Here is a 21,579-nt window from a genome sequence, read left to right on the forward strand (position 1 = left end):
AATTTTATGAAAATTTTTCAATGTAATCCTAAAATGAATCGACTTGAAATATAAATACTTCCAAGGAATTCAATATTGCGATCAATCAGATGACTGGACAATCAAAATCTCAACCAACTGACATTTCAAAAGATCATTCTTTTCCCGAATCAAAAGATTTAACAAAAAAAAAGCCCACACAAATGCAAACGCAACAAAGCAAGACTTCAACCCCCGCAAAAAATTTAAATAAAGAAAATGTAAAATCACTGGCTCCAATAAAAGAAACGAGAAAAACTAAAAAATCAAAAGCTAGTGCAAAATCAAGGTTTAAATCCCAGAAAGCTACAGTTACATCTAATAAAAAACCCATTTCGAAAGAACGTTTGAATGGAAGCTCTAAAAAAAGTTCAAATAAAAGTTCAAAAAGAAATTCTAAAGAAGAAGAAGTCAAATTTTCCAAATCACAAAATTCTAAAAAAAGTTTAAAAAGAAACTCCAAAGAAACTTATGAACAAGACGACGCAGGCAAAACTTCAAAACCACAAAGTAAGAAAACAGGTTCAAAAAGAAGCTCCAGGCGAAGTTCTAAACCCAATTCAAGAGATACATCTAAACATGAAACAACCAAAATCCCAAAATCACAAGGAAAGAAAATCGAAAAGCCGGAAAACGGTGGTCCCAACGATTCAACAGATATCAACGCAAATGAAAGAGGGTCAGTAAGAAAAACACGATCAAAAGGTAGATCTCTGCCAATATCTAATATTATTAAAATGGAAGTTGGAAAAAAGTATTCACTTCAAATACCTATGAAGAGTAACAAACAAGTAATGGGAAACAATCAAAATGTAGTGACTGGTTCGGTAAAAGAATTTGGAACGTCAAGAAAAATTTCACCCCTTGCTGAAAATATTGAAACTTCAAATTTTGCGAAAGAAATTATAAATAATGACTCGCATATTAAGGACCACTTGTCTTTAAAAGATAAATCTCAATCGCAAGTAGAACAAGAAAATTATGAAAAAAATAAACTTTCTTCAGATTATCAATCTCAACAACACGTGATAGCAAACGAAAACGAATATACACCAGCTAGCAAACAAAATAGCAAAGACAAAGCAGATCTAACGCTAAGAGTATCAAATGCTTCCAAGAGGATATCAATCAGATCCAATCCCTCAAGATACTTACCAACGCCTGATCATGTCGATAGTGTTAAATCAAACCCGGATATTTCAGCATCTGAAAAGAAAGTTGAAGAAACTACAAATTCCTTACCTGAGTTGCCAGTACCGTTCCCACCAACCTTGGCGCCGTCGGAAGCTCCAGAAATGAAAACTGCAGAAGAAAAGCTTCCATACAAGGAGATGGACGATGAAGAAATGATGAAGTCGCCAACCAGATCTGATAGAATGGTCGAAACGGAAGATGGAAATACAAACGACAATGCTGTGCTTATAGAAAACGATAAAGAGTTAGAGAATGGAGGACACCTATATGACCGATCATCACACACTAGCGAAACAAGTTACAACACAAATGCACACAACTTAGCAGAGAAGAGCAGTGAGAAACACAATTGTGAAGATGAAAATGAAGACAGTAGTGAAGTTAGTTCGCAAAACTTGGACGACGATCGTGAATGCGGTTCGGATGATAACATTAATGATGATGACATGAAGAAATCATTAGACAGTGAATGTGACGAAAGTAGTGCCTCTGATGACAGCAGCAGTTCATCATCCGAATCCAGCGAGCAATCCAGAAACTCGTCCGAAAAAAACAAATGACTCCAGGTTATGAATTGGTAAAATGTAGGGTACGCCTCGGTATTAAACACAAAAAATTTAAATAGTTTGAAAATAAAGTTGAATACATTTTTTAAATCTCTAGTTTTTTTCAAACGCACATAAAAGTTGGAAATATTTTCTACGAATTTTTTTAGTTAAGTTTAAAGATAGATATTTTAACGGCAAGTAGTTACTTGTTCACAATTAAAATAAACTGAGTTAGCGATTAGAAGTAAGATTTTAAAATAACTTTTAAAATTACTAGTATTAACTTCGTTGTTTAATTTTTTTATAAACGGACAAATTTGTATTACTGTACCAATCGTCCTAGTCCCAAAAATTACATTGGTCCAAACAAGAATTGTATAAAAAGTAATATGTTTAATGATAAAACATTTGCATATTTGAAAAAAAAATCATGTAAGTGTATGTGCGTGAAAAAAAAGAAATATATTAAAATAAATTAATATACAAACAAAAACTAACTAAATAAAAAGAATTTAGACATCTAAAATTTAAAAAATGTTTTCATGTTTTATAGCTTTTGTGATTTGTGAAATCAAAAAATATAAAATAAGTAAAATTTAGAGCAAAATTAAAAAGCGTAGAAGTTAAATAAACTGAAACGATTAAAACCGAGTCATTTACAAACTTCTGCTGTCCTCTCTTCCACATCTATATATCTCTCTTGAACATGAAGAGCTGATGAAAATTGTTAGTTATAATTGGCGCTATATAAATTTCAATAATAATAATAATAATAATCTCACTTATCTGTAAAATAATTTGTCATGATGGTGTCATCTCTCCCCCTCTCAGTATATATATATATATATATATATATATATATATATATATATATATATATATATATATATATATATATATAGAGAGAGAGAGAGAGAGAGAGAGAGAGAGAGAGAGAAAGAGAGAGAGACAGAGATATTTTATGAAACCCATATAAACCAGTAAGCCAGACAGACATACAGACATATATATTTTTATTACAAACTTTTTCTCAATATTTGAATGGTATGATGCAACTGAATCAGAAATAATAGAACATAAACGCAAAAAAGATTAATCATCAATAATAAAAACAATTATTTATAATTGTTTTATTAATATAATTATATAATTACGAAAGTATGTGTGAATGTTTAATAATATATAATAATTATAATTAATTAGCGTAACAAAAATATGTGTATAAAGATAATGTCGCATTAGTAATAATACCAGATATAAATGTAGTAAAGATAGTATCAAAAGATAATTAGTAATGATACTCAGCGGCGGATTTAACAGTAAATTAAAAACAACGTTAATATTAGAGATGCAAACAGAAAATGGCTAGAATATGATTGGTTGAGTAATTAAATGTCTGGTTGAGCCATAAAATGGCTAGCAATGTAATTGGTTAAGTCACATAATGGCTACAATATAACTGGTTGGGTCAAAATGGCTAGCTTGTGATTGGTTGAGTCGTGTTGTACATAAATAACATACAAAATCATTCCTGATTGGTTTCATTATGCTAGATAATTCTATTAAAGATAAAAACATGGAATTTAAAAATTGAAAAAAGTTGGTTTGCGTATATTAAAAAATTAAACTAGCAATAATAATAATAATATTATTATTATTGTTAAATAAGAATTCTATTAGTAAAAGATTGGTTTATACGACTTTTATTTATATTTACTAGTTAAGAAAACAGCCAATAATTGATCATTTAATTGATTGATAAACCAATTAATCATTTAATTTAGTCAATCACTTAATTGATTAATTAATAATATAGTTGTCCAATTATTAAATTAAATTAAAATTGATAATGAATATAAAATAAAAGTAAATTTTTATAACGTAGCGTAATATAACAAATTTTCATGAAAAATTGCTAGAAATGTAAGTACATTATAACAGTTTATTTAGAATAATAATAATATTAATAATAATAATAATAACAATGGATACCCTTATGATTTACATGTCGTTCCTTCTAAATTTTTTATTTTAGCTGCTATCCCGACAGCCAATTTTAAATAACATGTATAGCAAATGAGCGTCGTTCAATAAAATTCAATGAAATTCATCGTTGTTTGATTGCAGATTAATTATTACATACATTTACACATTAGTTGTGTTTGGTTGTTGTTGTTGCAACAATTGTTGTTGTTGTTGTTGCTGTTGGTGTTGCCGTTGTGAATCTTCTTGTATTTGTTGTAACTGTTGCTGAGTAATATGATGTTGCGAATGCTGTTGCGATTGTTGCTGAGTATTATGTTGTCGTTGTTGTTGCAAATGCAGTGATTGTAAATGTCGATGGAAACGTTGTTGCTGCAACTGTTGACGTATCTCGAGTCGCGATCGAGACTCTTCTTGCCGTTCGTGGTAGTTCTCTCTTTCAGCTGGCTTCATCTTGCTTTTTCCATTGCATTCGAGAGCCAAACGTCTGCTGATGCTACCTGTTTGCAATAATTATCATAATATTATACCCAATTATCTTAATATTATACCTAATTATCATCAATCAACATAATTACAACAACGAGTGTATAAGCACACAAAACAATAATCTAATGCACCATAACAAACTGACCATTGGAAACGAGGGTGCTTGCAAAAGCGAAAGCTGATTGGTCAGGCAATGCATAAGATTCGTCAACATGGGGGAGTCTTACGAGGACTGAAACTATTGCCGATTTCTGATTGGCTAACGGTTCTATCGCAACCGGAGTTAACTTCTCCTAAAAAGTAAAACAAAATCAAAATAAAATAGAAACAAAAACTAAAAGAATAAAATGAAATCATGAGACGGTTGGATAGGCAAACACGAAGAACCATAATAATCTGATCAAATAAATAAAAACTAAATACAAAAAGAAAAATCACAGAGACAATCTTTTTATGTTTGGCATCTGTTTTGGAGTTGCTGCTCGCCTGGGCGGAAATGAGCGAAACATTCTCCGACTGATCCACCTCCCCATCTTCATCGACAAGGACGGTGCACATAGCAAACGGACGCTTAGCCATCTCCAACATCTCCATCTTGTTCCTCTGCAGTTGCAGGTGGTGAGGCAAAAGTGGTATAAGTGGCAAAGGTCAAAGTGGTATAAAAAGAAATAAAATAACCGTAAATGTGATTATTGCAGTAAAATAAAAAACCGTAAATGTGATTATTGCAGTAAAATAAAAAACCGTAAATGTGATTATTGCAGTAGTGATATTCAATGCGGTGATGTTAGTAACAGCAAGCAAAAAAGAGAAAAAATAATTATTATTATTAACGCAACATAAATGTATTAACAAATGGGCAAAAACCAAAAAGTCACTGTGCCTATATCAAATATAAATTGACTCCAATGGTCCTAAGTTAACCGTGTAAAAATATTAAAAATACCAAAAAATTGAAACGAACCGAATAAAAATTAATATTATCATGATATTATTATTATTATTATCGTTATTATTATCATCAGATTATTTGTATAGCGCCTTTTTTTATATGCTGACCCGACTCCGCCTGTGTGTGTCGATCATCTGCTTGATCTTCCAGACTCCAAAGGACACCAACAACAACACGAAGAAGCAGCTTTTCCATTGGTTGGTTGATTGGTTGGTTGATTGGTTGGTTGATTGGTTGGTTGATTGGTTGGTTAGTTGGATGGTTGGTTGATTGGTTGGATGATAATAATGGCAATTAATTTAATTTTAAATAAGTAGAATAAAAATAAAAATTATCATAATATATACTGGAGACCAATAAATAAATAGAAGAGTGAAAAATGAATGAATGAATAAGCGAAGTAATTAATTAATTAATTAATTGAATATAAAAATTAAAAAAATATATAACTACCTGAAGAATGTAACGAAAAATTTAAGCAAATTCAATGGCTCGGAAAGAAAAATGCTGATCTGATGATAAGAATGATGATGGTGATGATGACGCAATGATGATGATGATGATGATGATGATTATAAGATAAGCATTGGTGATGATGTATAACAATGATTATGATGATGATGTATAACAATGATTATGATTATGGCGATAATAGCAAAAAAAGATGGTAACGGTGCTACGATCATTGTTGGTGACCAAAAAATAAAGTTGAGAAAAATATTGGTCGGTTAGGTGTTCACTAGACTAGATTCACCCACTAGAAACAAAAAAAACCCACACACACACACACACACACACACACACACACGCACACACGCACATACACACACACGCACGCACACACACACGCCCCACATAAACGTACGGTCAATCGAAGTGGGGTGGTAAAGTTGTAGAGGTGGAGGAATGCAGTGACGTTGGAAGGTTGGTCCACCGACCAATCATGATGTTGCAGGAAGTCATTCTGCAGCAGGGAAGTGCTGCTTCGCTGGCTGTAGCCGTGGTGATGGATCTGGATGATGTCGTCACCTTGGTGGCGAAGATGGTGATGAGGATGGTGATGAGGATGAGAATGGTGATAAGGATGAAGATGAGGATGAAGATGGATATGAGGATGAAGATGAGGATGAAGATATTGATAGAAAAGATAATTTTGATGTTTTGGTGAGAAATTAATGATGGATGGAAAAAATATTTCAGTAAATTGTCTAAAAAAGATTATTTGAATGATGATAGATAGCAATAACGATGCTAATTAATGAAGTACAAACATTTACTCGCCCTTCTTTTCCTATCTCCAAACCATACACAACAAAACAAACATCATCAAAAACCTAGAAATCGGCGTCACCTACAAAGATGCCATTATCTATCATCATCATCGTCGTCATCATCATCTCACCTTTCTTGACAAGAACAGTTAGATTGCAACCAGGGTTACAGGTAACTTCTATTTCAATATCTTTGCTCTTGTTCTGTATGTATGAGTGTACAAATGAGTGTTTGTATGAGTGTACGTACGAGTGTATGTATGAGTGTACGTATGAGTGTATGAATGCGTGTATGTATGCATATAATGTATGTGTATGTGCACGCACAAGTGTACGTATGTGCGCGTATGTTAACAATACTTAATGTTTGTATTGTATTGGTAATGAAAAAAATCCTGAATAATAAATGACTGACAAAAAGTGGATCGAAGTAGAAGTTGGCCAGGCGGAAGTACCTGCTGTCTTCCTCCGTCATGTTCAATTCAACCACTTTGTAGCCCATCATTATTATGTGCTCTGATGGTGGTAATGGTGGTGATGGTGATGGTAGTGGTGACTGTGATATTGATTGTGATGATGGTGATGACGATAAGGATGATAACGATGATGGCGATGATGAAAAATGTTGACGAAGTTGAGAGAGAAAAAGACAGGTTCCTCACCATAGCAGGAGTTTCCAATCTTGTCAAACGGATGTTTGACAAGATTGGAAACTTGCATTTCGCATCTGTGTTACAAAAAATAATTCATCATAATTACATTATATTAATATGTAATAAATAATTAAATTAACAACAACGCTACGTTAACATTTACTGCAACTATAATTTTAATTTCAGTAAAATCATCAACACCCCCATCATCATCATTTTCATCATCCTCATCATCATCGTCACATCTGCTATTATCACATTGCTATCACCATCATATTCCAACAGCTACTGCTATATGCATATCAATAACATTATCATATTCATCATCATCATCATGACTGTCATCACCATCGTCATCATCAACCCACTCATCACCACCATGACTATCATCATTAGGTTCAGTGGGTGTGGTTTTGTGTGCGTGAGTATGTTGTTGTTTTGTTATGTGTGAGTGTGTGTCTAATGTCTGATTATCTAAACTTTTGAACATCATCGTCACCAACTCACCCATCACAGTACTTTCCGAAAGCCCCCCTCGTCTTACAATGGCAGTCCCCATCCAACTGATGGCAACTGTCTGCAGTGCCGTTGCAAGAACATACTGATGGTGGCGATCATCAAAGTAACTATTAAATGAAACACTTCTGACTTTACTACTACTAAATTACAACTAATCTTTCTACAATTACTACACAGCAACTACTGAAATGCTGCTAATCTTTCTACAATTACTACACAGTAATAGTAACTACTAAATCAATTTAGCACCACAACTGACATTCACATGGCTCTCCGTTGAAAGCGTTCCCCCAGAATCCTTCCATACAAAACTCGCAGTTGGGACCTGGCGATGACGAAAAATTTTCACCAATATTAAACATATCATCATCCTCTTTCGTATCACTATCAGGATTAACATCATCATCGTCATCATCATCATCACCACCATCATCATCAACATCATCATTAACATCATCATCATCACTACCTGTTGTATTGTCTTGACATGATATGCACTTGTCTGTGCCGGGAAAGCACTTACTGTGACCATGACATTGACAAACTGTTCGATGATGATGATGACGATGATAAAGAAAAATGATGGCGATGATGTTGGTGATGATGATGATGGACAAACACCATCTTCACTGCCGTTCGTCACCGTCAGCATCATAATAATCATTAAAAAAAATCATCAGTATACTTGGACATTCTGTAAAATGCCAGCTCTTTTCGCCAGTACCATTATTGTTCCCACCAGCAACAACACCTGTACTACCGCTACCACTACCACAGGTGGCAAGGGTGTGATTGGCTGGTCCCTGGAGACCCCCTTCCACGCACCTCCCCAAGCCGGTCCCACTACCATCATCACAGAAACCACACATCGGATTGTCCAGACACTCGGTGCAGGTTCTTACGTAATCACAGGTAGAAGCTGTTATGATGACGTCATTTGATGTCACGTGATGTGACAAAGTTGATAACGATGTTAGAAATGATAATGGTGATAATGATGTAAGTTATGACAGCAGCGTTTAACACAGCCACCAACAGTCGTTAAAGTCACATCATCACCAACCGGAACATCGCTTGGGCTTCTCATTGACCCAGCTGATGCAGGAGCCATAGAGGTTGAGGGGCACGTAGCCGAGAGCCTGCAGGCAGCTGCGAGTGCCGCTGCACCACATGCAAGCCGCTACAGCTATGCAATCTTCGCAGCTGTTGAACCGCGGACAGCTAATCATCGGACATGTCCGGTTGCTTGTGTTATTTGGGTTGATTATGTAGTTGCTAACAAAGCGATTTATGGTGATGATGGCTGTGCTTAAGTCATCGTTGCTGCTACTGCTGCTACTGTTCTTATTTGGCAGCATTTTCGTGGCTTGTGAAGCTGGATAGCCAAAAAATTTTTAATTCATGATAATGAATGTACATAATGTCGGTATCACGATCAGTGCTGATAAGTTGTTATCCGCGTGTGATCATGTACCAAAGTGTACACCTATTACATCATAATTCACCACATGCACAGAGCAACGTTGATGGTTCATAAATAAAACAAACATTATATCAACCTTATTTTTATATTAAAAATTATGCGACATACAATTTTTAAATTATGTATTATCAACAACTAGAACAACATACAAACAACAAACTGACCGAAATACAAACAACAAACTGACCAGCATACAAACAACAAACTGATCAGCATACAAACAACAAACTGACCGACATACAAACAGTGTCCTCTGGAACTCCAAAAACATCTCTGATCGTTCATGCAGACCTCACAGTTGGGCAGTAGTGAACAGTAAAACGAGTCGTTAACATTCACCAAATAGCATAGACTCATCTCAGATATCTGATGTTTTGTTATTTTGTATAATGTTTTGTTTCCAAATGACAGTTTTTATTTCAAACTGCACCTGATTCCTCTTCGGTCATATACTTACTTTACAACGTCATCTTTGTTTTTCTAACGAAACAGTTTCATTACTGTCTATCTAAACAATGGAATGTCTCGGCTCGGTCGGAAAACAAAACACACACACACACACACAGACACACACACACAAACATGAACAGACAAAGAAAATCAAACACACAAAAAGCCACACACAAACACACACGCAGACACACACACGCACAAAAGAGAGAATCGCCAACCTGGACTTCGTGACACACAACTGATTTAGACTGGCACCTATCACCGCACCAAAAACAGCCACGCTCCAGGCATAAGTCGCAAGAACGTGATCGTCGGCAGACAGCTGTGGAATGGGGATTTCAAGTGAGAAAAAGAATTAAAAAATGAGGTGGATGAATGATGAAGGAATAAAAAATCAGATTAACAAATGAATGAATGAATGAACGAATGAATGAACGAATGAATAAATGAATTAATTAATGAATGAATGAATGAATTAATTAATTAATTAATTAATGGACAATTGAATACAAAATAAATAGAGAATATATATATACAAAAATGAGATATCGTCAGTATGTCAATTGGTTCATATTGCTGTGAATAAGCGAATCATGTACTGAATGAATCATCCTCTCAATCATTTAACCATTTAACCAAACAACCAACCAACCAAACAACCAGCCAATCAACCAACCAAACAACCAACCAATCAACCAACCAAACAACCAACCAATCAACCAACCAAACAACCAACCAATCAACCAACCAATCAACCAACCAACCAACCAATCAACCAACCAACCAACCAACCAGCCAACTAACAATTATCGTCATTGCCGCCATCGACGTCTCTCTTTGGACAATTCAGCTTCTCCACCGTCCTCACCTTCTTCAACATCTCCATTTTTCTGGCTTCAGTTACCTCCGTGCAGTACGCTCCATCAATCCAGGCGCACTTTATTCCTTTATTTCGTTCACTCAAACAACTTTCACGAGTCAAATTGGAGCAAGAAGCTGTTTAAGCGAATAGAATAAAGAGCAAGCATGATCCATCTCAACTTATCTTCCATTCAAAATTGTTTCTCAAATTTGTATGGTAGAATGAAACCCGTACGATGATAATATCAACAAAAACGCAACGAAATCTAAGGGAGCAGAAAAGGAAAAAATACCAGGCGTATATAGGATGAGATCGTTAAGGAGATGCCCACTGTAGCCGCCGTATGTGTACGCGCGTTCACCGTTCACGTTCGAGGAGTGGCCGGAACGAGATGTGGCGAGTTGGAAGCGAGGGGCGGGCAACGTCGTCCAAACGTTGCAATCTGTTTTTAAAACATCGTAAGGTATGCTTGCCATTTTCAGGTCATATCTATGCAGCCTGACACCGTTATTGCTAATAGAAATTAATTGACGCTTTATTGGATGTTATATATTGCTACATCAGCCTTTCCATACCGCCATCAACATCATCGCCCCACTCGCCACCATTCTCGAATGATGTACAAATAACAACCAACCGAAATCGTAAACCATGAAATCGTTAATTTCGTCGTCATCAGCATCGCGATGAAGAGTGTTGTTGTAGTTGGTGATGCCAGAGTACACGTGCATGTGGCCGTGCAGTACGAATGAAGTGTGCATGAATCGCTGTACGCCGCTGCTTCGAAGTTCCGTCCTAGTGGTGTTTGTTTGCTTGCTTGTTTGTTTGCTTGCTTGCTTGTTTGTACGCTGCATTGTTAACCGAAGTTGCGCTAACATTTTTGATTATACGAATTAAAGAAATGATCAGATTGTTGACATAACGACGAAAATTTTAACATTTTAAACCATAAATACACACACGCGCACAAATCACAAATACGCAGACAATATGTACACACACACGCGCGCGCAAACATATACACACACACGCAAACATACACACGCGCGCACACACAAACACACACACACAGACATACCAGGTGTTATCAGTGAGATCGTAAAGAAAAAGTTGATCGGACGACTTGCCAGTGCTTTTTCTGGACGGATAGAAGCCACCGTGGATGTACAATTTCAAACCCGACGACGATGATGATGGCGATGGTGACGACGACGATGAAGATGATGCGTCGTAAAGAACACTAGAATGACCAAAGAGACCACTTATTATGACGATTGGAGAGGTGAAAGATGGCCGAATGATTGACCATTGCCTGGTGGCTGAAATAATGATGGTGATAAGTGAGTCGGTGCGTAGTGATAGCGATGAAGATCAAGTCACTGTAACCATAAAGGTGATAAAATCGATGTGACATTATGAAAATTCTCGGACAACAACAACAATTCATAGTGATGACGATGAAAATGACTAATAGTAACAATGAAGAAGATGTTAATGAAATTATAATCAACAATCAAAAACTTCAATTTCTATCTAGTTACATCAGACAAACATAGTCGACAACCCCGGCAAACATACCCAAATCAAACTTCTGTACAAAGTTCAGATACCCAACATCAGGGTTATACCCAAAGAAGAGGTACAGTAGGCCATCAATTGCATGCATGGTATGTCCAGATACCGACAACATTTCAGAGCCGTCAGAGGAATTCATCAACCTCCACGTACAAACATCTTCGCACTCCAAAGACCACAATTCGTTTGTAGTCATGATGCTACTACTGCTACTACAACTACTTCTGCTGCTGTTACTACTACCATTAATACTTTTAGTAATATCAGGACCGTCACTACTACCACTGCCGCTGCCGTTGGTGGAGGCTGGATGTTGTACGACTCCCCCTGAGACGTAAATGACATTCTGGTGTGGTGTGTAGTGGTGATGATCACCGGCAAGATGATGATGATGCGAATGATGATAGACTGTTATAATGACACTAATGGTGATGATGATTGTGACAACAATAATGATGATGGTGGTGATGATGAGGATGGTTGTTAAGACTGTAATGAGATAGCGATGATTATGACGAAAATAATAACGATGACACAGATGATGATGATAACGACAACGATAATTAATAAACATTAAACATCATCAGTGATGAATAGACATAAGAGCTTCAGTTTATGTAGTAGTAACGATATGATTATTCCTAGCAGTAATTTATGAATAATTTCGTAGTAATCAATTATGCCCAGGCGTTTTCAATCGATACGCCCTACATTGCATTGCTTAATTTAATTAGATGTATTCTTTTAAATTTCATTGAATGCCTCGACATCAACATAATTTTCGTTCTGCTTTTTTATAAAAGTATTGACGCTTTTTTACGTCTTACGTTTATTTTGTCTAGTTTTAAAACTTTTAACAGAAATTGTAATAGACTGAAATTATAAATAGATACTGAACAAACAAAAGTATGACATATCAACCAACCAACCAGCCAGTCGTCTAATTAGACAGCCAGCCAGACAACCAACCAACCAGCCAGTCGTCTAATTAGACAGCCAGCCAACCAACCAGCCAAATAACCAGCCAGCCATCTAACTAGACAGCCGGCCAACCGACCGACCAATCAAACAGTCAACCAACTAACCAACCTCGTAAATATCGACAGCATGGTTGTACCTTGATGACGGAGAGTTGACCTGCTTCAATGGTGGAAGAGAACTTGATGGGTCCTTCAGATAAATCCTACGGTGATGGCGATGATAATGGTGACTATAATGATGACGACCGCAATGGTGGTAGGTGCGATGATGGTGGCGACGAAAGATAATGGCGCGATGATAGGAACGATAATGATAACAATGATGGTGATGATGAAGATGAGGTGATGACAACGACGATGATGAAAATATTAAGAGAAATAAACTTTGTGTGAAATAATGGCTAGAATGACAAATTTTTTTTTATTATTATTCTTTAAAAATCAGGATCTGACAGACGCAGAAACTGTAACAACATGCAAGGCAGTAAAACAAAATTAAACAAATAAGTGAGAAAATAAATACAAAAAATGACATCGGCAGTATTTGGCAAAATTTATAATGAAAACGACAATGATTAAAAATTTTAATATGTGAATAAATCGTTTTAAAACTAGTCCTCGCAATCATTCTCATTCCCTACATTCTACTTTCTATATCATTCTAATCATCAAAAACATCATCCCGCTCTCCTTTCTTTATCACTCTCTAACCATCAACATTATCCTCAACATCACAATCATCACCATTGTCGTCATCGTCAACATCCTCCCTCCAAAACTAACATGTGTAGATGGATGGAATGATGACGTTGTGTGAAATGATAACCACCGATGATGAGTAAATAGTGATCGTTGATGATGACGGACTTGTGTGAAGTCACACCAGATGACGACGATGGTGGAAGAATTGGTGACGCCATAAATGGTGGTGGTGATGGCCTCAATGATGAAGATGGTACAGATGACGACGGTTGTGATGGTGTCGTCATTATTTGTATTTCCTCCCAATACCCTGACTGCCTATCGATACTGCAGTCACTACCTTCAAGTTATTGGAAAGGAAACTTGTATCAGGCTGCTGCAACGCTAATTATATCATGACATCAATCATCATTTAGTTCATCATACAATTAATCACTTCGCTATTATCTTCATATTAAAAACATTATTTTTTTTACAAAGCACTTAGGCCTGTCTTCATAAATAGCTCACAATCATCGTCGTCATCCCATTTCCAGTCATCATCTCCTCCTCCTCCTCTACACATCCAAACGAACCTGTATATTTAGCGGCACAGTCACAAGCCCCGTCCTGACCACAGAGCCCGTTAGGATGGGAGCACATGTTGACGCAGGTTGGTTGGGAGCATGACTGACCGATCCACCCACTTTTGCACCTACACACCCCTGAACTTTCGTCACAATGGCCGTTCCGTGTGCACTGCATCGAGCAGTTGGACTGCCTGCTTGCAAGAATGTCGGTAATTTGTAGCTGTTTAATTTTCTTCTTAACCATAGAACAAAAAACGTGTATTACGGATTTTGGATGAGAAAAAGGTTTTCCTAGTGAAATAATTATAATTTAAATCTTTCTCTATCATAATCTGTTCCTAAGCAACATCAGCGCCAAAATCGTCATAACTCTTACATCGTTGAATCATCATTAAAATCACGTCACTAACACCATCACCTTCATCCCCAATTGCAATTATCATCACCCAAATAAAATCATCCTCTCTCAAAATCTCCATCACATCATCACCATACTTCCACCACCATTATTCCCATCATCGAGAGCACAAGGCAACACCAGCCTGCCCACCCACCTATAATAGAACACGAATCCATCGGAATTGAACGCGGAATCGGTGATCAGGTAGATGTAGGCATAACCCGATGTCAAACGAAGTTCAGGCCATCTGGCAACCGTAGAATTTCTCACCACACCACTATCAAATAAAACGCGTGATAGATCTATAATAGCCCATATATCAAATATTACGTACGATAGATTTATATAAATACCCATTATGAGGAAATATATGTGTGTAAATATGAGCGAAGTTTAGCGCACAAAACCAATCTGTGTGATTTGTTTGAGCGTGTGTTTGATTCAATGATAGACAAGCATTTTATTTGTATCATTTGTATTTTCTGAGTTATCATTATTTTAATATTAATTCTCTCTTAATTAATTTTCACGGGTATTGTATCGTATTGTTTCACCACCATATACCATCCGCATTGTATTGTTTCACAACCATATACCATCCGCATTCAGCTTATCCCCTTTCTTTGTATCAACAAAAAAATTGCATAAAATCGTAAATATGTTAGAATATCCACGAATCACACACATTACATGTAGTGTGTGTGTGTGTGTGTGCGCGTGTGTGGTTCTTCATTCATCAAACTTCCTTGTTGGCATGATTTAATTTTTAAATGAAATTTCAAGTTAAGATCATGGCTTATTATTATTAATGTTAATGTAAATATCATGTATTACAATGAATATTAGAAGTTTAGCACTTGGAAAACTTTGAACCACCATAGTAATATATATAGTAATATATATATTATTATTGTAAGTAGCTAACTGAAGTGCCCATATAATAATAAAATCTTTTCCATACCATCATTTTCATAACCACAATCCCAACAAATTAATGTAAAAACAATATTATTATTATTATTATTATTATTATTATTACTATATTGTTATAATTATCCTAATTAATATTACAATTATTAGCAGCATGATGTAGTGACCTGATAGCTGCAACCATTGGTTCCCAAGCAGATGAACCATCGTGCACGTACAGGTAGTCCCAGTTTGATTCAGTGGCAAACTGTTCAAACTGGATATAAATGGGAGTTCGCACATCCCCAGACCCCAACAACCAGGTACATCTCTGATTGTCAGAGTAGTTGCTCAATCCATCAGCTATCGAGTCATTCCTTGATGCTATCCTTTAGATTTCCAAATTGGAATGAAAAAATGAATTATAGATGTTGACATTATATTGTATGGTATTTTATTTTTAATTAAATGTTAAATTTTTTTTATTATTCAACAGGTTTCTTAATACTTCCCATGTTCACATAATGTTTTTAAATTCATGTTTCATTGAAATGGAACATACTATTGAACATAGGCAATTCATTTAAAAATATATTTTCATATTCAACTGAGATATTAGTACTTTGCATTTTAAAATAATTAATGACTATTCTCATTCAAGACACTTACCATTGTCTGCCCGAGCACTTATTGGAAGCACAGGTTGGTCCATACCACCCTTCATGACATTTACAATAGTAAACATTAAGATTAAGGACATCACTAACTTTGCTCATAATATTGAGATTTGTGTCAACAGATGTCTCATTATTTTTTGCACCACTACTAATACTAATATCAGTATAAGAAGCAATAATAGAGCTGTTAGTATTTGAAACACTGTCCCTGGTTGTCGTGGAAATAATACTTGCATCAATCTCATCGCTGAGCGTTTGCACAATTGGAACATTGTTGTTATCTTGTTCACCGACGCAATGACCATGGAGTCCACAAATGGATGATGAACATTCATTAATGGTGAACAGGGAGTGAACAAGCACATCGTTATGACGGCTTGTTGAGGTTATGAGTAATAATATGCTGACGATATATCTGATTGAAAACGAAATGATGTCGCCACAAAATGCAGCAACACAAGCAATGCAAGTTTTTTTAGTGTTTTCACAGATCAAGATCATAATATAACTTATTTATGCATTTTTACTTGCAATCTATATTTTATAACAAATAATAATAATAATAACAAATAAAAAATATGTTTATTTAAAGACGTTACATGTTTCATTAAAAACTACAGGTTCAAAATTTAAAATTAAAGACCAGTTAACATAAGTAAATTTAAATAGGAAGTCATTCAAACCACTGCATCCTATCATTATTATTTACAAATACGTTACGTTAGAAAAGTCGATTACGTAATTTGATAAAATTTCCTTTCGTTGTTTCTGTATTAAGCATGCTAATGGAGTAGCGCACTACTTTTTCCCTTTACTTTTGTTTTGTTCGAGTAGGACGCCTTGGATGTAATCAGCTCTTTTGACCGCGGCATCTCGTTCTTTCTTCAAGTCATTTTCTATCCTTACACGTTTCTCTATTATTTCCTTTACCCTGTGATCGAAACATTAATATGAACCCAGCACGTATTTGTAACTAAAATGTATTTGAACTAAATTTTTTTTATAAGAAAGATATAAACATTGTTCCACCTTTTATGAACTTCTTCAACTTCATCTTCTTTCAATTTAAGTTGTTGTTTTGCATTAGACTGTATGTTTTCCACGTCTACTTTAAACTTTGCTTTCAAGTTGCAAATCTCTTGTTTAAACTTCAAATTTTCAGATTCAAATGATGCCATTTTGTCGGCAACTTCCTGCCTTACAATATCAGTCAGTTTGCTTTTTTCTTCATTTCTTTTGCAAATAGCCTTCAATAATTTTAGTTATAACAAAAATATTTTCTAGTCTAAACAATGCAAATTACCTCGTTTAATTCTTTGATAATGTTTTCGGCTTGAGATAGCTGTGAAAGCAAAGTTTTATTCTCGCTTTCTTTCGCAAACAAATATCTCTGAACAAAAATTTAAAATGTAATTTACTGCGGCTGATATATTCATGGATATATTTTAAACAAAATTTATTCATTTGGATTTCTAATGTACATACCTTTATTTCGTTATAACTATTGTATATATGTTTTTCTGAAGTTTCAATGTTTGCTAACTCCTGTTTATGTTTTTCTTTCAATTTTCTATTAAAAAGTTAAAATTAAATCAAAATATGTAAAAATAATAATCTGGAAACAAATAGGTTTTCATACTTTATCTGATTATTCATGTCTATTTTATTTTGCCGAATTTCTTTTTCCCGTTCATCCACCATATTCTGCAAAACTAAATCTATATCTCTATCTCTTTCCGTTTTTAATTTATTCTTCAGTTCTTTTTCTTTCTCTTCAAACTCGGTTTGATGTTTTTTAAAAAATTCCTTACCCCATTCCTCCTTTTCAGCATCATACTGTTTAGCCAAATTGTTCATCAAAACCTTGAGGAATATTATTTAGCAGGTTTTTAACATTAAATAACACCTAATACTTCATTGTCTCCAGTAAAAAATTTCCTTAAAAATTTCCTACCTCATGTCTTTTCTCCTGCTCATTCCTAGCTGTTTCAAATTCCCTTTTTAAGACGCTGATGGCGGATGTGTGTACTTTGTTCAAATTGCTCTGCATCTTTTTGAATTCTTCCTCTTGCTTTATCAACCGCTTCTCCATATAGCGTCTTTCCCTCTCTAAATCAGAATTTAAATTTTCTTTCTCTTTGTTCATTGCTTCAATTTCTTCAGATAACCTTCTTTCGAACCTTGTTTAAAAATGTTATGTATTATAATTAGAACCTTTTTACGTGATTATTGCGATTCGAAAATGTATATTAACTCTTTTTCCAACACTTCTCTTTCTTCTTTTCTTGCAAACGCAATTTCTTTTAAACTTTCTTTTCTTAACTCTTCAACTTTTTTATTGTATTTTGCGAGTTCATCTTCTTGACAAATTTTCATCTCCTCTTTGTGCAGATTTTTTAATTTTGAAATTTCAGTTCTGTGCTGAGCTATAAGCTTTTGTAAAGCTGGTTCAAATCCTTTAGCCGTCAACTCCTGGCAAAATTTTTTTAATACGCCATTTTTACATAATTAATGTCAATTATTTTCAACTGTATATCATCAATGAACCGTTAATTTAAAATCCTACTTTGATTCTGTTGGCCTCTGTTTTGATCCACTGTTCTCGTTTTATTTGCTCAGCCGCTGCATGCACATCTTTCAATTTCTTCAACTCTACCGCATGCCTATGAGAAATTCAACAGAAAACTTTATGAATGAAAAAATTAAGCCTCCAAAAGTAGCTGAAAAATTGTCAGCACTGAAAGCAAAAATAAAACAAACCTGCCCTCTCTGGCTTCCAGTTCTTTTTGAAATTTTTCTGTCATATCTTGAATGTGGTCTTGAAATCTCTTTAATTCTTCTGTTAAACCTTTCTTATCATTAATCAACTAGAAAAATTAAAATGTTGTCTTTAGATTTTCAAAAAACAAATGTTTATTTGATTTGGTGAAAACCTGATCAATGAATGCTAAATGTCTTGAAATTGTTTCTTCATACTGCTTCTTCATTGACTTTTTCTGTTCTTTTGAACTTTTATTATTTGATTCATTCATTTCACTTTCTCTTGGTAAAGTTTGCTAAAGTGTGTACAAATAAAAAAGTAATTCAATTATTTTTCAACTGAAACTGCCAAACCTTATTGTCAGATTTTAAGCCATCCTGTAGGTTTGAAGAGACACCTGTCTGAGAACTTTTTTTCCAAGATTTTGAGGAAATCAAAGAATTTTTCTGTTACAAAAATTAAATAAAATAATAAATTTTTATTAGTTATCTGAAAATCTTCTTACGAAACTACCTCTACGTTATACGTTGAACCCATGCTTTTGACTCCTTTTAGATAGGTTATAACATTTCCCAACTTTTCTTCCGATAAGTATTTGCTTGTTAATGCTATTTCACTATGCTTCTTTGACAGCAAGTTTTTTGATTGTCCACCTACATTAACATCCGAATTTGAACTTGACGTCTTGTCTGACTGCATTGAAATCTTTTCCAACTCATCCACTAAATTTGGTAAATATTAAAATGAATTTAATTTATAATTTAAACATTTCTAGAAAATGAAGAAAAAAAATTAAATAGTACACCAATCATATTTTTTAAATCCTGTGGAATGACCATCTCTGAATGTTTTGTTGCTGTCCTTATTATCGTAGAGTAAGTTAACTTCATTGCTACTCTTTCTCTCCTTATTAACTGTTTGAGAGATTGAGTTAGATGTGAGAGGAAATTGTTCTTTTATTTTATTAGCTGCAAATAGCTCTTCAATTCTCTTGAGAAAAAAAAACAAACAAACTTATTAGTCAAAATAATGTTGAATGATTTTAAAATATTTCAAATTTTACTTTAGATCCCAAACTGAAAGATGGTGAAATGGGCATGGAAAATTTTTCATTTCTAATATCAATAAATGATCCATTGATTTTCAATTGCTTATCTATATTTTTTTTATGAGACAAAGTTCTGAACCAGTTTTGAATTTTTAATGCAGCATCATTTTTATCTTTCATCATTTTGTCTTCATTAGATTTAGCCATTTCATTGAGACTATCATCATCACTGAAGTTCTCTTCATTAAATTTGGCTGACACAACATCATCATCACCATCATCACTAGATACTATACTTTTCTTAAGCTTGAATATAGAATGAAATGATGATTCCTGTTGAAAATATTGAAAATGAGAATTTCATTTGGTAAAAAACAGCTCTGGATGATATTTCAAAAACAAACATCTTAGTTTTAACCTGTACTTTGGTCTTTGGTCGTCTGTAAAGAGAGTTATTGTTCAAACTACATTTTATAGTTTTGATAAAGAAAACACAACAATTTATATATATATGTATAAAATAAATAAATAAATATATATATATATATATATATATATATATATATATATATATATATGTTAGTAATAGACCATAATTTTTACAATATTCTATAAATTCTACCGAATGTGTGGCATTAATATGTGTGTAGTAGTAAAACGAACTACAAACATATTAACACCAAACATTCGGTAGAATTTATAGAATATTGTAAATATATATATATATATATATATATATATATATATATATATATATATATATATATAAGTATCCTAGTATCAACAAATTAAATTAAATTAAAACTAAAATAAATTAATATTTTTTCATACTTGTTAAACTCTCCCATTTTTAAATTGCTGGAACAAACTAGCCTAGCTGCAGAAGAGGATTTAAAAACACCTGTTGTTTTTTATTTAAATAAATTGTATTCTAAAAAGTTGACTAAAATCAGAAAAAGAGTAAAAATCCACTTTTGTGACAACCTTGCTTTTTATAATAAAATGCGTTCTTACTACTTAGTCTTAAAGTTTAGCAATTATTGTGGTCAAGATTTAAAACTAAATAATTCAAACAACAACCATAGTCACTTTTTGATGAAAATTTTGAAGAGGCACTCATTTCATTTGCAGCTCCCTTCGATGGTCGTAATGATGAAAAATTGTTGGACGTTTTTTTATTCATTTAAAATATAATTCGTCAAATTCGTTTTGACAAAGTTTTAATCGAGATATGAAAATCTAAATTATAATTAAATGAAATATATTTCTTTTATCAATTTTAAAATGCCTAAACATCGGTCGCCATGGTTTCTACTTGCAATATAGCAAGCACTGGTTAAAACGATTTTAGTATGATATGCACGAAATCACTATAAAATTAACTCACAGCTAAAATAAATATAGTGCAGATTTAACAGAATATAGTAAAGCCATGGAATTTTAAACTGGAGTTGCTCCATTGTACGCTCTTAGATATTGTTGTCCATTAGTAGTTGCAACTTGCGTAACGTCGTAATTTTTGGTCGATTTCAA

The 21,579-nt window shown here is 34.1% G+C and overlaps 2 protein-coding genes across 2 annotated transcripts; one reads left to right on the top strand and one right to left on the bottom strand.

Moving 5' to 3' along the window:
• Window positions 1–89: 89 nt before the first annotated feature.
• Window positions 90–1,772, top strand: HELRODRAFT_159420 (hypothetical protein; the record flags this gene model as incomplete). Its single annotated transcript, XM_009011305.1, has 1 exon — window positions 90–1,772. One exon carries the CDS (start codon window positions 90–92, stop codon window positions 1,770–1,772), a length of 1,683 nt encoding a protein of 560 aa, XP_009009553.1.
• Window positions 1,773–2,762: 990 nt separating this feature from the next.
• Window positions 2,763–20,253, bottom strand: HELRODRAFT_188001 (hypothetical protein; the record flags this gene model as incomplete). The annotated part of the gene is made up of 38 exons (XM_009011306.1): window positions 2,763–2,972; window positions 3,195–4,243; window positions 4,378–4,525; window positions 4,677–4,835; window positions 6,050–6,213; window positions 6,587–6,659; window positions 6,871–6,971; window positions 7,118–7,182; window positions 7,616–7,709; window positions 7,887–7,952; window positions 8,097–8,171; window positions 8,313–8,546; window positions 8,691–9,002; window positions 9,344–9,476; window positions 9,782–9,885; window positions 10,718–10,938; window positions 11,059–11,220; window positions 11,504–11,744; window positions 12,004–12,346; window positions 13,118–13,183; window positions 14,258–14,442; window positions 14,747–14,928; window positions 15,749–15,949; window positions 16,230–16,613; window positions 17,040–17,168; window positions 17,267–17,484; window positions 17,541–17,627; window positions 17,723–17,807; window positions 17,877–18,100; window positions 18,192–18,417; window positions 18,492–18,709; window positions 18,804–18,900; window positions 18,998–19,104; window positions 19,171–19,293; window positions 19,352–19,444; window positions 19,512–19,720; window positions 19,835–19,988; window positions 20,062–20,253. The coding sequence occupies 37 exons, from the start codon at window positions 20,251–20,253 to the stop codon at window positions 3,906–3,908; spliced, it is 6,213 nt and encodes a 2,070-aa protein (XP_009009554.1). The 3' UTR covers window positions 2,763–2,972; window positions 3,195–3,905.
• Window positions 20,254–21,579: the final 1,326 nt, after the last annotated feature.

Source organism: Helobdella robusta (genome assembly GCF_000326865.2).
Source record: "Helobdella robusta unplaced genomic scaffold HELROscaffold_1, whole genome shotgun sequence".
Taxonomy (NCBI): Eukaryota; Metazoa; Annelida; class Clitellata; order Rhynchobdellida; family Glossiphoniidae; genus Helobdella; species Helobdella robusta.